This window comes from Stenella coeruleoalba (genome assembly GCF_951394435.1).
Source record: "Stenella coeruleoalba genome assembly, chromosome: 17".
NCBI classification, from domain to species: Eukaryota; Metazoa; Chordata; class Mammalia; order Artiodactyla; family Delphinidae; genus Stenella; species Stenella coeruleoalba.
In genome coordinates, this window is record NC_137163.1 from 75,476,221 (window position 1) to 75,489,006 (window position 12,786).

The 12,786-nt window shown below is 42.7% G+C and overlaps 1 protein-coding gene across 1 annotated transcript in view; it reads left to right on the forward strand.

The window, feature by feature from the left end:
* Positions 1 to 4,816: 4,816 nt before the first annotated feature.
* The window catches only part of BPNT2 (3'(2'), 5'-bisphosphate nucleotidase 2), a 31,958-nt gene continuing 23,988 nt past the window's right edge, over positions 4,817 to 12,786 (forward strand). The window contains exon 1 of the mRNA XM_079901556.1: positions 4,817 to 5,433. Coding sequence (XP_079757682.1) covers positions 5,047 to 5,433 — 387 coding nt within the window. The 5' untranslated portion in view covers positions 4,817 to 5,046. The remainder of the gene's footprint in view (positions 5,434 to 12,786) is intronic.

The following is a 12,786-nucleotide window of genomic DNA, read 5'->3' on the forward strand; positions in this document are numbered from 1 at the left end:
TTTGCAAATCAGAACATTCCAGATACTAAATATTTTTTTAACTAGATGGGTTGGGTTTGTTTTTTTTTTTTTTTTTTTTGAGTTTTTTGATGTGGACCATTTTTAAAGTCTTTATTGAATTTGTTACAATATTGCTTCCTTTTATGTTTTGGTTTTTTGGCCACGAGGCATGTGGGATCTTAGCTTCCTGACTAGAGATCGAATCCACACCCCCTGCATTGGAAGGTGAAGTCTTAAGCACTGGACCGCCAGGGGAGTCCCAACTAAATGGAGTTTTAAGAAGATAACTTTACCTTATTTAGGTTTTGGGTTGATAATGGGCAAAATGTGTAATATGAGCTCAGACTACCTACAGAAGAAAATATAATGTTGGACATTTTACGTTATGAACTGAGCCGATGCTTTGCCAGCACTGGATTTAATAAAGAACACACACAAAAATTAACAAATATTTGACTTCTCAATAGCTCCAAAGCTAATATTTATTTCAGCTTACTTGTATCCTTCTGAAACGGATGTTTTGAAAAGACAAAATGAATGTTGGGTCTTTAATGTATCTGCTAAATTCAATATTTGAAAAAAAATACTTTACACAATAGACAAAATTTTGTTAAAAATCCAGTTTCATAAATATTTACTGAGTTCATACATGCAAAGGTCTGAGTTAGGTCAACAGATATAAAGATATGTAAGATACCTACCTGGCTTCATGTTGATCATATGGATTATAATTTCAAAGGGTAGAAATTATATCCAGTTTTCTATTGTACATACCTACAACATTGCCTCTATTTTAAATAAGTTTTAACTATTATTGTTGCTAAGATCAGGGCTGCAGTAAGGGTTATAATGCTAACATATTACTTTATACGAAATGAAAAACTTACTCATTTAGTTGAGTATTTCTAAATCTTGGGGGAAATCAGTTTTAAGAATGGACATAAATCATGTTTCAGAAACTGACCATCCACAATCTTAACATATGCAAGACACTGTCCCAAGAATAGTATGATTTACCAAAGAGAGAACGTCAGTGGCAGAAGCAAACACCATATCACTGGATCTACTAAAAATCAGAATTATTGATTTTATAGGATTGAATCATTTAAGGGAAGAATATACAAATAATACTCTTTTTGGAAGTTTAATACTTAAACGTGAAGAAATGCCATCAGTTTGTTGTTTTGTTTTGCTTTCTCAGAAAAGTAGTAAAGCCACTGTTACCTAGGGTTCACCTGGCCTGAACTTTTAACTAATTTAATTGTCCCCATAAAATGCACTTTTATACAAAAAAAGAAAAATACAAGGAAACTAACTGGCAGAGACTTATCACAAACACGCTAAGTTTCTCCAAGGTAAGTGTGGGGGTCAGGAGGCATTCAGACAAACCAAAATATGCCCATCATTTAAGACGTTAATAACGTTTCATAAACGGGTCTGACTTATTTCACACACGATGCAGAGCAGAAGGTGAGGTGGTACTTGTAGGAAGAAGGTAGTAACAACACCCAGGCGTTCGGGAGAGCTCCTTGTCCGACGTCCTCAGGACTGTAGCAAGTCGGTTAACTGAGAAAACTCAAAGTGGGGAATTACAGAACAGATTAGACATTTTAGGCGCTTAGAAGATGTAAATATATCATCATTTGTCTATCTTTTAGTATAAGGCAGGGCTTTCTCTGCTAGCACTTGTTGCAGTGTCAACTACATGGGTGATGCATCGTCCACGGGATGACCAGATCGGTTTCTTTAAGTCCAGCAATCTGATTTCAGCATCAGTTTGAACTTCCATAATTCTTTTTCTTCACAATCAGTTTTTGCTCCGACACCTAATTTGATGGAAATTTTTGTTTTTGGTGACTCGCCTTAATCAAGATACTTAACGCTTTCAGCTTTATATTTATACTCATGTTTGATTCTCTTATATGATATTTAATTTACGTGTAATTATAATAATAACCACAATGGCAAAATGGGGTTGAAATAAACAAAACTAACTCTTATGGTATATATAAAGTTTTACTAGTGGGAGTGAAAGGGAGCAGGTGCCCCAAGAGCACATACCCTTACTAGGTGTGAGCACATAGAGAGGAGCATGTGTGAAGCCAGTTAAGTGGAAGGTGGTTAAAGAAGTTTCTGCTCTAAGTCAATGTTCGTTGCCATCAGCACTTACACAGAAGAAATATTAGTTAGTCCTCATATTTTTCGACTCCTAGAGAAAAGATTATTTTTGAAAGATCAGTTTGCCTCAGTTCACAAACCTATTATCTTACATTTACTTTCATATAATTTTCATTAGTATGTATGCAGTTTTTCAAGCTTCTAGCAACTTGTTACTGAAACCGCAAGTTTCTTTCAATCAAATTCCTATGAAGTTTCAACAGAGGAATGGATAAAGAAGATGTGGTACATATATATAATGGAATATTACTCAGCCATAAAAAAGAATGAAATAATGCCATTTGCAGCAACATGGATGGACCTAGAGATTGTCATACTAAGTAAGTCAGACAGAGAAAGACAAATATCATATACCGCTTACATGCGGCATGTAGAAAAAAAGGGTACAAATGAACTTATTTACAAAACCGAAATAGAATTCCAGATGTAGAAAATAAACTTATGGTTACCAGGGGGTAAGGGGGGCAGAGGGATAAATTGGAAGATTGGGATTGACATATACACACTACTATATATATAATAGATAATAAGGACCTACTGTATAGCACAGGGAACTCTACTCAATACTCTGTAATGACCTATATGGGAAAAGAATCTAAAAAAGAGTGGATATATGTATAACTGATTCACTTTGCTGTACAACAGAAACTAACACAACATTGTAGATCAACTATACTCCAATAAAAATGTTTTAAAAAATTCCTATGAAGGTTCTAAGACAATATCGCTGTCCCACGTGTAAATTGTTCTTCTTGCCATAAAGTTTCTCTTAAGGATTACATGCTGCCTTTTATCAATATCTATTAGCTATTATCAGTTGTTACCTGAATACTAAAGCACTTGGAACTACGATCTTTAAACTCACTTTCATTCTTTGCATGTGCCTTGTCATCTTCTCTCTCAAGTCTTAATGCCTTTCCTGCAGTATAAATGCCTCAGAGCTTTAAACATCTCTGTGTCTCACGAAGGCTTTGTATAGTGCCACAGTGAGCAGAGCCCAGTATTCCTTTCCACTATCCTTGGAATATACTATTGATTATTTTTACAAACCTCAGCCAGACTTTCCAATAACGCTTTTAATATTTTCATAACTACTATGCAACTCACATCTTTTGCTGATCTCATGGTGCAGTTTGAGGTGATTCGGTTGAGCTGAATGAAGCCTTCACTTCAACCCCGGTTTTTATATTTATCCCTGGATTTGGTAACCATAATTATCCTGTGTGACCTTCACTTTCAGATGTCTTTGGAAAGCAGCATTGCTTAATGGTGAACTTGCTCCCCAAAGCTGACAAAGACAGTGCCAGTTCCTTAAGATTTGGTGCCGTCAACACTCCAGGAACTGTTCCTACATTGATTTGTATTTGTACGTGACTTTGTGCTGTGATTATAAGCGAGGAAACCAAGCAATCAATAGTCTTTGTTTATTGTATCTGTATAACCACAAGCAAATTCTACGGGTGCTCTGAACTCAAAGGAAGTGGTAAGAGTCAGCTGTCTCTAACAACTTGCTCAGCAACGGATGTTCATAATCCATTCTGTATACCTAAAGTTTTTAAGGTCGTTAATATTAAAGCTCATTTAAAACCAATGACTTCTGGCTGTGAACAGTAAAACCGGCTGCATTTTAAGTTGATTTTGTGTAAATATTCTAACACTTAAAATGATACTGCTCACCTTAATATTCACTTTCAAGATGGAGGATAAACTTACTAACGATTATAATACTTATTAAAATTTAGTAAGCACTCATATTATTGCTAAAATCAGTGGCATAGTAGAAGGCAGTTACTTCTGTTAAATGCTTCTGCAAGTACATTTGAAGGGCCTACATTGACCCAGAGGTTACATACTCTAGATTGACGGGCCATCGTGAGACAACCTTTATATTGCAGGCCATTCCTCTGCCCCCTCAGCCTCTGGAAGGTACTGTATGGGTAAGGTGGATGTGGCAGTGAGGCAAGCCCGGAGTGTTTTCTCACATCGTGAAAGCCCAGAATCAAGGTAAGTTCTTCACCTGCCTACAGGATGGTTTATTCTGGGGGGGTAAGGTAAAGGGAAAAATCTATGCAGACAGGCAGATATAAATGCATAAACGTTTAGACTGGGGTGCCGAAAGAATAAAAAGCCAAGTAAAATTCCTCCCATCCCCGCCCAACTCCCGCTCCGCCTGGAAGAGCGCCGAGAGGCGATTTAAAGCTGCAGGCTCTGCCTACACAAGCGCCGACGGAAAAAAAGCATAGGTTTCTCTTAAAATGGATTGCAACGTCCTCCGTTCCTCAATAATCAGTGACGGGACGTCTAGACCGTCCCTATGGCTCTATTTCAGATATACGCTGTCGTTCAAAGAGAGATTTAATTTAAATTTCCACACGGCACTCAGCATCCTTCCGTGCCTGGGAAGTAGCTCCACCGTATCCCGGAGTGATCTGAAAACCCAAACACAGCCGTCCGACCGGAATCACTGAGGCGCCGCCGACCAACACGACCCGGAGCTACCGGCCGGCCGCCCCGCCTCCGGTCGCCCCGCCCAGGGGGTTGGGGCTGGCTCACCCCGCCCCTCACCAGCGCCCCGCCCCCTTGCGTAACCCGGATACACACCCACGCTCCCCTTTCACCTCACGGCAGTTGGCTAACGTGTAAGCCAGGCGCGCGGGCCGGCTGAGTAACTGGGAGCGCGCCGCCCCGGGAATCGGGCGTGCGGAAAGGCGGCGAGGGGATTCTTGGAGCGGCTCGGCCTTTCCCGGGAGCGAGCGATGGGGCGCGCGGGCGCCGGGGAGCGGGCGCCGGTGTAGTCCGCGCGCTGCCCGACCCGGGAGCGCGGGCAGGCCTGTGAGGGCTGCCGCCCCGAGGGCCCGGCCTCCCGCCATGGCCCCCATGGGCATCCGCCTGTCCCCGCTGGGGGTGGCCGTGTTCTGCCTGCTGGGGCTCGGCGTGCTCTACCACCTCTACTCGGGCTTCCTGGCCGGCCGCCTCAGCCTCTTCGGCCTGGGCGGCGAGCCGAGCGGTGGGGCGGCGGGGCCCGCGGCCTCGGCCGACGGGGGCACGGTGGATCTGCGCGAGATGCTGGCCGTGTCGGTGCTGGCGGCCGTGCGCGGCGGCGACGAAGTGCGGCGCGTCCGCGAGAGCAACGTCCTCCACGAGAAGTCCAAGGGGAAGACGCGCGAGGGGGCCGACGACAAGATGACCAGCGGGGACGTGCTGTCCAACCGCAAGATGTTCTACCTGCTCAAGACCGCCTTCCCCAACGTGCAGGTGGGCGTCGCGAGCCGGCGCTGGGGCGGGGGGCGGAGCGGGGGCCGGGGCGCGGGTCCCAGCGCGTCGACTCCTGCAGCAGCCCCAGGCGTTCCGGCTCTGGCTCCGATTTCGCAGATCCGGAGATGGAGACGCAAAGGTTTAGGTGCTCAAGGTCATAACAGAGAGTTCTTGGAAGAGCTGGGTGAGGTCGCGGGGCGTCCGACTCGGGGCGCGTGACCTTCTGGCCCCTCCCCAGGTGTGCGCGCCCGCTTGGCACCTGAGATCTGGAGCTTTGGCTTCTGGGTGGGCCCTGCTCTCCGAAGGCAGAGAAAGTTAACTTCGCTCCCTGCCGCAGGCTCTTCTGTCGAATGAAAGGGTTGGACTAGCACCCCCAAGGCCCTCTAGCCTCCTTTCATCTAATTGCTGGAAGGGTCGTGACTGTAAAATACATGTTTTCTGGCGGACCTGCTAGGAACCAGGTAGACGTCTTGCGGCAGAGCTCTGGGTGTGCAGGACATGTGTGGGCTGGTGCGCCCACGATTTACTTTAGCTGTGGTCTCATCAGGACCCTCTTACTGGCATATATTTGGGGGGCCCTTCAAGGAAGTGTTTCGAAGTATATTTCCCGGCAACTTCAGCCTTCTATCCCTTATTTACTCCAAAGAGGAAGGATTGAAGAACGTTTCTGGGGAAGGAATTGACATTTTCTTAGGGAAATCCAGACATTTTGGATTCGTTATTAATACTTTAAACTTCATCATTTCAGCGCTGTTGAATGAATAAAGCTTTTTAGAATGTATTACAATCCAGAGGAAGAGCTACCATAGTGTGGCGGTACTTTCTATGCTTTAGCTCACCTAACAGTAGATTTTGGCGATGGGGAAGAAAAATCGTTTCCAGTGGAATTTTATTGATTAGATAAACAGTGAAACGTAAACCCCAGCTTCTTTGGAAGGTATCTGACCTTTTACTGTTGTTCTTGTAAGACTTAGGAGTATTGTCATTGTAGAATTACATATCTTGTTTAACCCTCTCTCCAGTCTGTTATATTACTGCTTTTTCTTTTTTTGGTCTTTTTTTTTTACATTTTTTTTTTTTTTGTCTTTTTAAAAATTTTTTTGCAGTGGGAAGGAACTTTGGCTCTTGTATCAGAGCTGCTGGATACCTGATGTAATTGACATGATAGTTCTCAAACAAAACATAGAACACTTCAGGTTTTTCTTTTGCCCTACTGTGCTTTATCGTCACAAATAATACTTATCTTGTGTTGGCTTCTGGGTGTAAGATGTGCTTGTAAAATTTCTTTTTCACTTCTCCGAAGCACATGGTGTTCCCTAAGAGTTTGTGGAAAAAAACGGGAATTTCAGAGAAGTTGATATATACTAGTTATAAACAATAGTGATAGTAACCACTTATTGAGTGTATTTTAGGTGTCCAGATCCTGGCTACACAGGACTTGGCTTGATCCTCACAGCAACTTTAAGAAGTAAATTTGATTTTCCCACTTTCCACGTGGGAGACCTGAGACTCATGACACTCCTCTCCACAGCTTATATGAACTACCTTTAGGAGGCTACTTAAAACTTGTAGTATGATTTTCTGGGGAAAATTTAAAATTGTAGAAGCTTAAAGGCAATAATAGTGAAATATAGCAGAGAGTTGACTTTTTAAAAAATGCCAGTACAAAAATATTCTCAAATATTGGATGTGTATATCCATATGTACACGTGTGTTCAAATGTGAACTCCACCCCACTGCACGTCTATCAAAACTTCTGCCTTGGGTAACTTCCGCAGGATTCTGCATTTGTTTTCTCCCCTCTTAACAAACGCTGGGGGAGTAACTGCCACGGGTGATGAGCTGCATCTCGTTAAAACACAGAAACTAAACTTTTTACAGACGTTGAAGTCTGCTTTATGTAAAATAACTTTTTGTTTTCTTGTGACTGAATGTTTGCATGTACGTCTTTTGCGTGTCTTTTTGTGTTCGTGTTGGATGGTGATTAGTGGAATAGAGGAGGTTATGTTCACTTACACAATGTCACAGTAGGATGGTGTCATGATGAGCTGTCTCCTTTTGTCAGTAAGTTGTTAGACTAGAGGCCAGATGTTACTGCCATCTAGGTAGTGACTCAGCCCTACATTCTTTCCTGTCTCCTTCCCTTCCTCCAACACCTAGAAGTACAGTCTTAAATGTCTAGTTGTTTTTGAAGCTGCACCTGAAATTTTTTGGTGAGGATCTTAAGTCGAATCCCACTCAGTTTATGTCCCCATGGAAAATTAGCATTGAGAAACCACAGATCCTCTCTTCTTTTATCCTGGTGCCCTATGCAAATGGAGAGAGGTCCCTTTCTCCCATGACTTCCCTGTCTGGAGTCAGAGGCTTGAGCTCCCTCTCTTAATTGTTCACTCCTTAGTAAGAGGATATTGCAGGTGTCACTCCCTCTCAACTGGACAATTTTGCCCCCAGGGGACATTTGGCAATGTCTGGAGATTTTTGGTTGTCACAACTGGGGGCAGAATGCTATTGACATCTAGTAGGTAGAGGATAAACATCCCATAATGCACAGAACAGTCCCCCTTAATGAAGAATTATCTGGCCTAATTTCTCAATTGGTGCCGAGGTTGAGAAGCCCTGCTCTAAAGCAGTGCATGTTGGACTTCTCTGGTGTTCCAGTGGTTAAGACTCCCCTCTTCCGGCACTTCTACCGCAGGGAACCCAGCTTTGACCCCAGGTGGGGAACTACTATCCCACATGCTGCCCGGCGTGGCCAAAAATAAAAAAAGGTGCGTATGCTGTCCTAAGAAAACTCAAGTTTGGCCTAGGATCTCTGGATTCCCTTTTGCCTTCAGTCTTTCTCACGTTTGGGATCTTGGGAGAGTTCTCAGGGCAGCCTTTCTCCTCTTCCTAAACACATTGGCAATGCTTGATTTCATGGTGTGAAAATAATAGTAACTGCAGCCATTTGTGTGACACTGCCTCTCATTGTATGCTTGTGGATAATGGTGAAAGTGGAGGCTGGCGATAGTTCTCTGGAGTGGATTTGCACTACAGAACACATTTGGATTCATAGCTTTGCTTTAATGTACAGGGAACTCTCTTTTTAAGGGGCTCCTGTCCTCAATTGGTTAAAAGTTTTTGACAGTGATTTATTTGAAGATAAAGCATGATACTTCAAGCTGGTAGGAGTCTTGGGTCTGTGCCTTTCTTGACCTCAGGGATGAGAGACTCTTCTCTCTCAACAGGAGTACTCACTGGAAAAGTTTGAGAAGTGCTAATATAGTGCAAAGAACACTTGCCTTAACGTCTTGTCCTGTCACCAGGCTAGGTGATCCTGGCCAGTCATTTAACTTCTTTGGGCGACAGTTTCCTCTTCTATAAAATTGAGGTAACTAGTAATTTGATAATTAGTACAGACATAAGCATCACAGACAGAGAAAAACCAAGTTCAAAGGAGCAGGCGGTATAGAGGTGGTAGTATAGTAAATTCAAGTAGCCTGATGAACTTGAAACAGATGCACATGGAAGACTTACTGTGGAAGAAACTAGGAAGGTAGGCAGAGGCTAGATCCTATGCTAATCTCAAAGAAGTTTGAACCTGATCTTTAGTTTAATCCTAGAGTACTAAAAGAAGGCCAGACTTACCTGACTTTTCTTGAAGCCTACACGATGCCATACTTTGTTTGGGCTTTGGGCATTGAGAGGTGAGTGAGACCAGTTAGGAGACTGTTTAACTAGACTTTGGAGAGATGAGGACCCAAACTCAGGCAATGGGAAAGCTATACTCAGCTTGTTTTACTAGCCAACATTTATTTAGTCCTCGGTAAGTGGCAAGCCCCGAATTAAGCTTTTTCTTACCATTAGTAATTTACTCTTGACAACAACGTAGGAGGTTAAGTGCTATTACCTCCATTTTGCAGGTAAATAAATTGAGGCTTGGAGAGGCTAAATAATTTGCCAAGGGTTACACAGGTAGAAAATCATCTTAGGCTCACAGAGATTCACTTAATGGTCTGGGAATTATCTCAGGTCTGTATAATTTTGTATATAAGGCAGCATAGGAGTAGCAAATAAAGTGTACTCTTAACTACAGTTTTTTAAAGGTTGGAAGAGCTCATGGTGTAGATGCTTAGAGAATGGTTTGGAGGGGGTAGACCAGTTAGGAGGCTTTCTCAAGTGAGAGATGATGCATTTTGAATTGGGGGTCATGGTTGTAGAGAGGAGGATATATGTGGAAGGATATGAGAGAATTTCTAGGGATGTGTGTCAAAATGACTTCTGTTTCTGGCTTTCACAGTTGGCGTTTTGCTGGTGGTGAAGGGCAGTGGAGGATGACAAGTGCAAGAGGGCACATTATGAATATGCCGTCTTAGACTTGTTAAGTTAGAGGTGCCTTGGAAAGGTGCAAGGGGCCTTGTTAAAGTGGTAGTTGAATATATGGGTCTTAAGCTCTGAAGAGACATTTGCATTAGAAATATAAATTTGTGAGTCATCAATGTTGTAATATTAATTGAAACCAGTTTTGGACAGGGGTGCTTCGGGAGAGAATACAGTGTGAAAGGGAAGATCAGGGCCTAGGACCAAGAATAACGAAAACTGAAAATCATCATTTAGTAAGAATACTAGCAGCCAGCTTTTATGGAGTGCTTACTCTGTGTTAAGCACTGCGCTGTTTGTTTGTTTTGCCTATTGTATTTCATTGATTCACCCAAAGAACCCTATAGGAAGGTGTATGTATCACCCACTTTTAGCAATAAGGTAACTGCAGCTCAGAAAGATTAAGTGACTAGCCTAGGTAAGTCACATACCCAGTAAAATGAGGAGCTGGAATGTAACTCAGGCAATCTGGTGTAGAACACATACTCTTTATAATGGCTCTGTGTGCAGGTCATTGGTAAATTAGATGAGAGTTCTCTTGGTGTCTTGATGAGAAGGAAGCAAAATTTAAAAAGATGGGAAGTAAGGAAATGGAGACATTAAGTAAAGACAAGTCTTTCGAGAAATTGGGCTCTCAGGAACTTGGCTAGGGTGTTACGTGGGACTAAGAGAAGGTTCTGTGGATTTTTTGTTTCATATGTTTGTTTTTAAAGTGTGAGACACCAGAGCATGTTTATTTATAGGGGTATATTTGAGAGGTAATAGCTGGCAGTAAAAGGCTTCTATATGTAAAAGGAGAAGAGGACAGCTAGAGAGCTATATATATCCATTTAGAAAATAGTTACTGAATGCCTACTGAAAGCACAGTGTGAAGCATTATATCTAAAAACTTATTAGGATATAATGATTTAGGGAGAAATGCAGTAAATGCTACCTTCTTAAGGCACTAACCAAAAGTTTCCTTGACCCCAGAGTAACTGAACTGTCATATGAATGGCACTAATTGTATTTTAGGATCTTGATTTCTTATTCTTCAATTCCTTGGTGAGGACTGAGACAGATAGGCAGTAGTGATGAGAGTAGATTGAGTGGAAGGTCTTACAGGGAAGAAATGAAACTGCGTTGATGAAGAATAATGTTGTCAATCAAGAAGTATTTATGTAGCACCTACTGTGCCAGGCCCTGGTTTGGGCACTGGGGATAGAGCTATAGTAATGAAGGAAACTGGGTCCTTGAACTCACAGAACTTATGTTCGAGTGAGTCAAGATAGATAGTAAACATATAAACACATACGTCAGATACTAATGAGGGCTTTGAAGAGAATAAGATTTTGTGGGGAGAGGGGTGGGGTGGGGTGGGGCCCTGCTCTGGCCATGGTGGTCAGGGAAGGCCACTCTGGGGCCCTGTTTTGGGGCTGAGAACTGAATGACGAGAAGCAGGCAGACCATCATGCAGAGGTTTGGGGAGAGTGTAGATGAACCGAAGAGTACAGGTGCAAAGGCCCTGAGGCCAGAGGGTCAGACGAGGGCAAGTGAGTCTGGAGTGTAGTAAATAAGGGCGCAAATAGAGAAAGGTTACTGGAGCCAGATCATCCTGGACTTAACCTTGTAGGTGATGGTAAGGAGTCTGGATTTTATCTCAATGTAATGAGAAACCATTGGAAGGTTTTAAGCAGGGAGTGACATGATGTGATTTAGGAAGATGTCAGGTTGCTGGGTTGAGAAGTGAAGCTTCAGAAAGGCAGTAATTGATCTCTTTTATTCACTATTATATTCCCTTGCCCAAAGCAGTTTAGAATATGTAGTCATTAAATTGTTGTTGAATGAATGAATGAATCAGTGAATGCACGATTGGAGGCAGAGCAATCAAAGGCTATTTTTGGAATCCGAGTGAGAGACAGAGGGTGGTTCAAACTAGGATATATTTCTTGGTATACATAGTGACAGATATTTAGAATCGAGAGCTAGAACTTCCAGGGCTTACTGGCTGGTGGAATGTGGAAAATAATTGAGGAAGACTTACTGGTTTTGACTTTAACAACTGTTGGTAAGGCTGTCTACAATGGTGGGAGTGTTTATTAAATTTGTAGGTGTGACGTGCTAGTAGCAGGTAACAAATAGCTGTTGTGCAAAAACAGATCAGGTAATTGTGCTGATGTTCTTATTCTCTTACTCTGTTTCTCCCTTACCTGACTCTCAGTGAAAATCTCTTCAAATAAAGTTCTGTAACTTGTTAGCACATACTCAGTTGAAAGAATATGAAGAAGCTGATGAACTCCAAACAAAAATCTTAATCATTAAGGCACAGTGATAGGGCTTTCCTGGTGGTCCAGTGGTTAAGAATCCACCTTCCAAGGCATGGGACGCGGGTTCGATCCCTGGTCAGGGACTAAGATCCCACATGCCACAGGGAAACTAAGCCCACGCACTGCAGCTACCGAGCCTGCACGCCACAGCTAGAGAAGCCCGTGTGCTGCAACTACAGAGCCTGTGTGCTCTGGAGCCCGCACGCCACAACTAGAGAGAAACCCATGCATAGCAACAAAGAGCCCATGTGCCGCAATGAAAGATCCTGTGTGCCACAACTAAGACCCGACACAGCCAAAAATAAATTAATTAATTAAAAAAAAAAGGCACAGTCGTTGCTACTCAGACTTGGCACTACCGTTTTTGTAAAACTGGAGTGATCAAGACCCAGGAACTGCTTCTCTTTTCTTGGCGTCACATCCATTATTTGTTTTAAGTTTATTCTGGTTTTTGCATGTTCTTACTGCTGCATTCATTCACTGAGGTGGCCTAGCATTGTCATTAAGAGCATGGGCTCTCTACCCAAAATACTTTAGAGTGATATTTGCAAGATGGTAGTATAGGAATTCTCTATTGTCATTCCCTTATGGAACATTGATTTTGGCAGTCACCCACAGACAAGAGTTTCTTTGTGGGAGTCTGGGAGTCCAGCAGAGAAGTTTCAGCACATTACTGAGACAAAAAAAT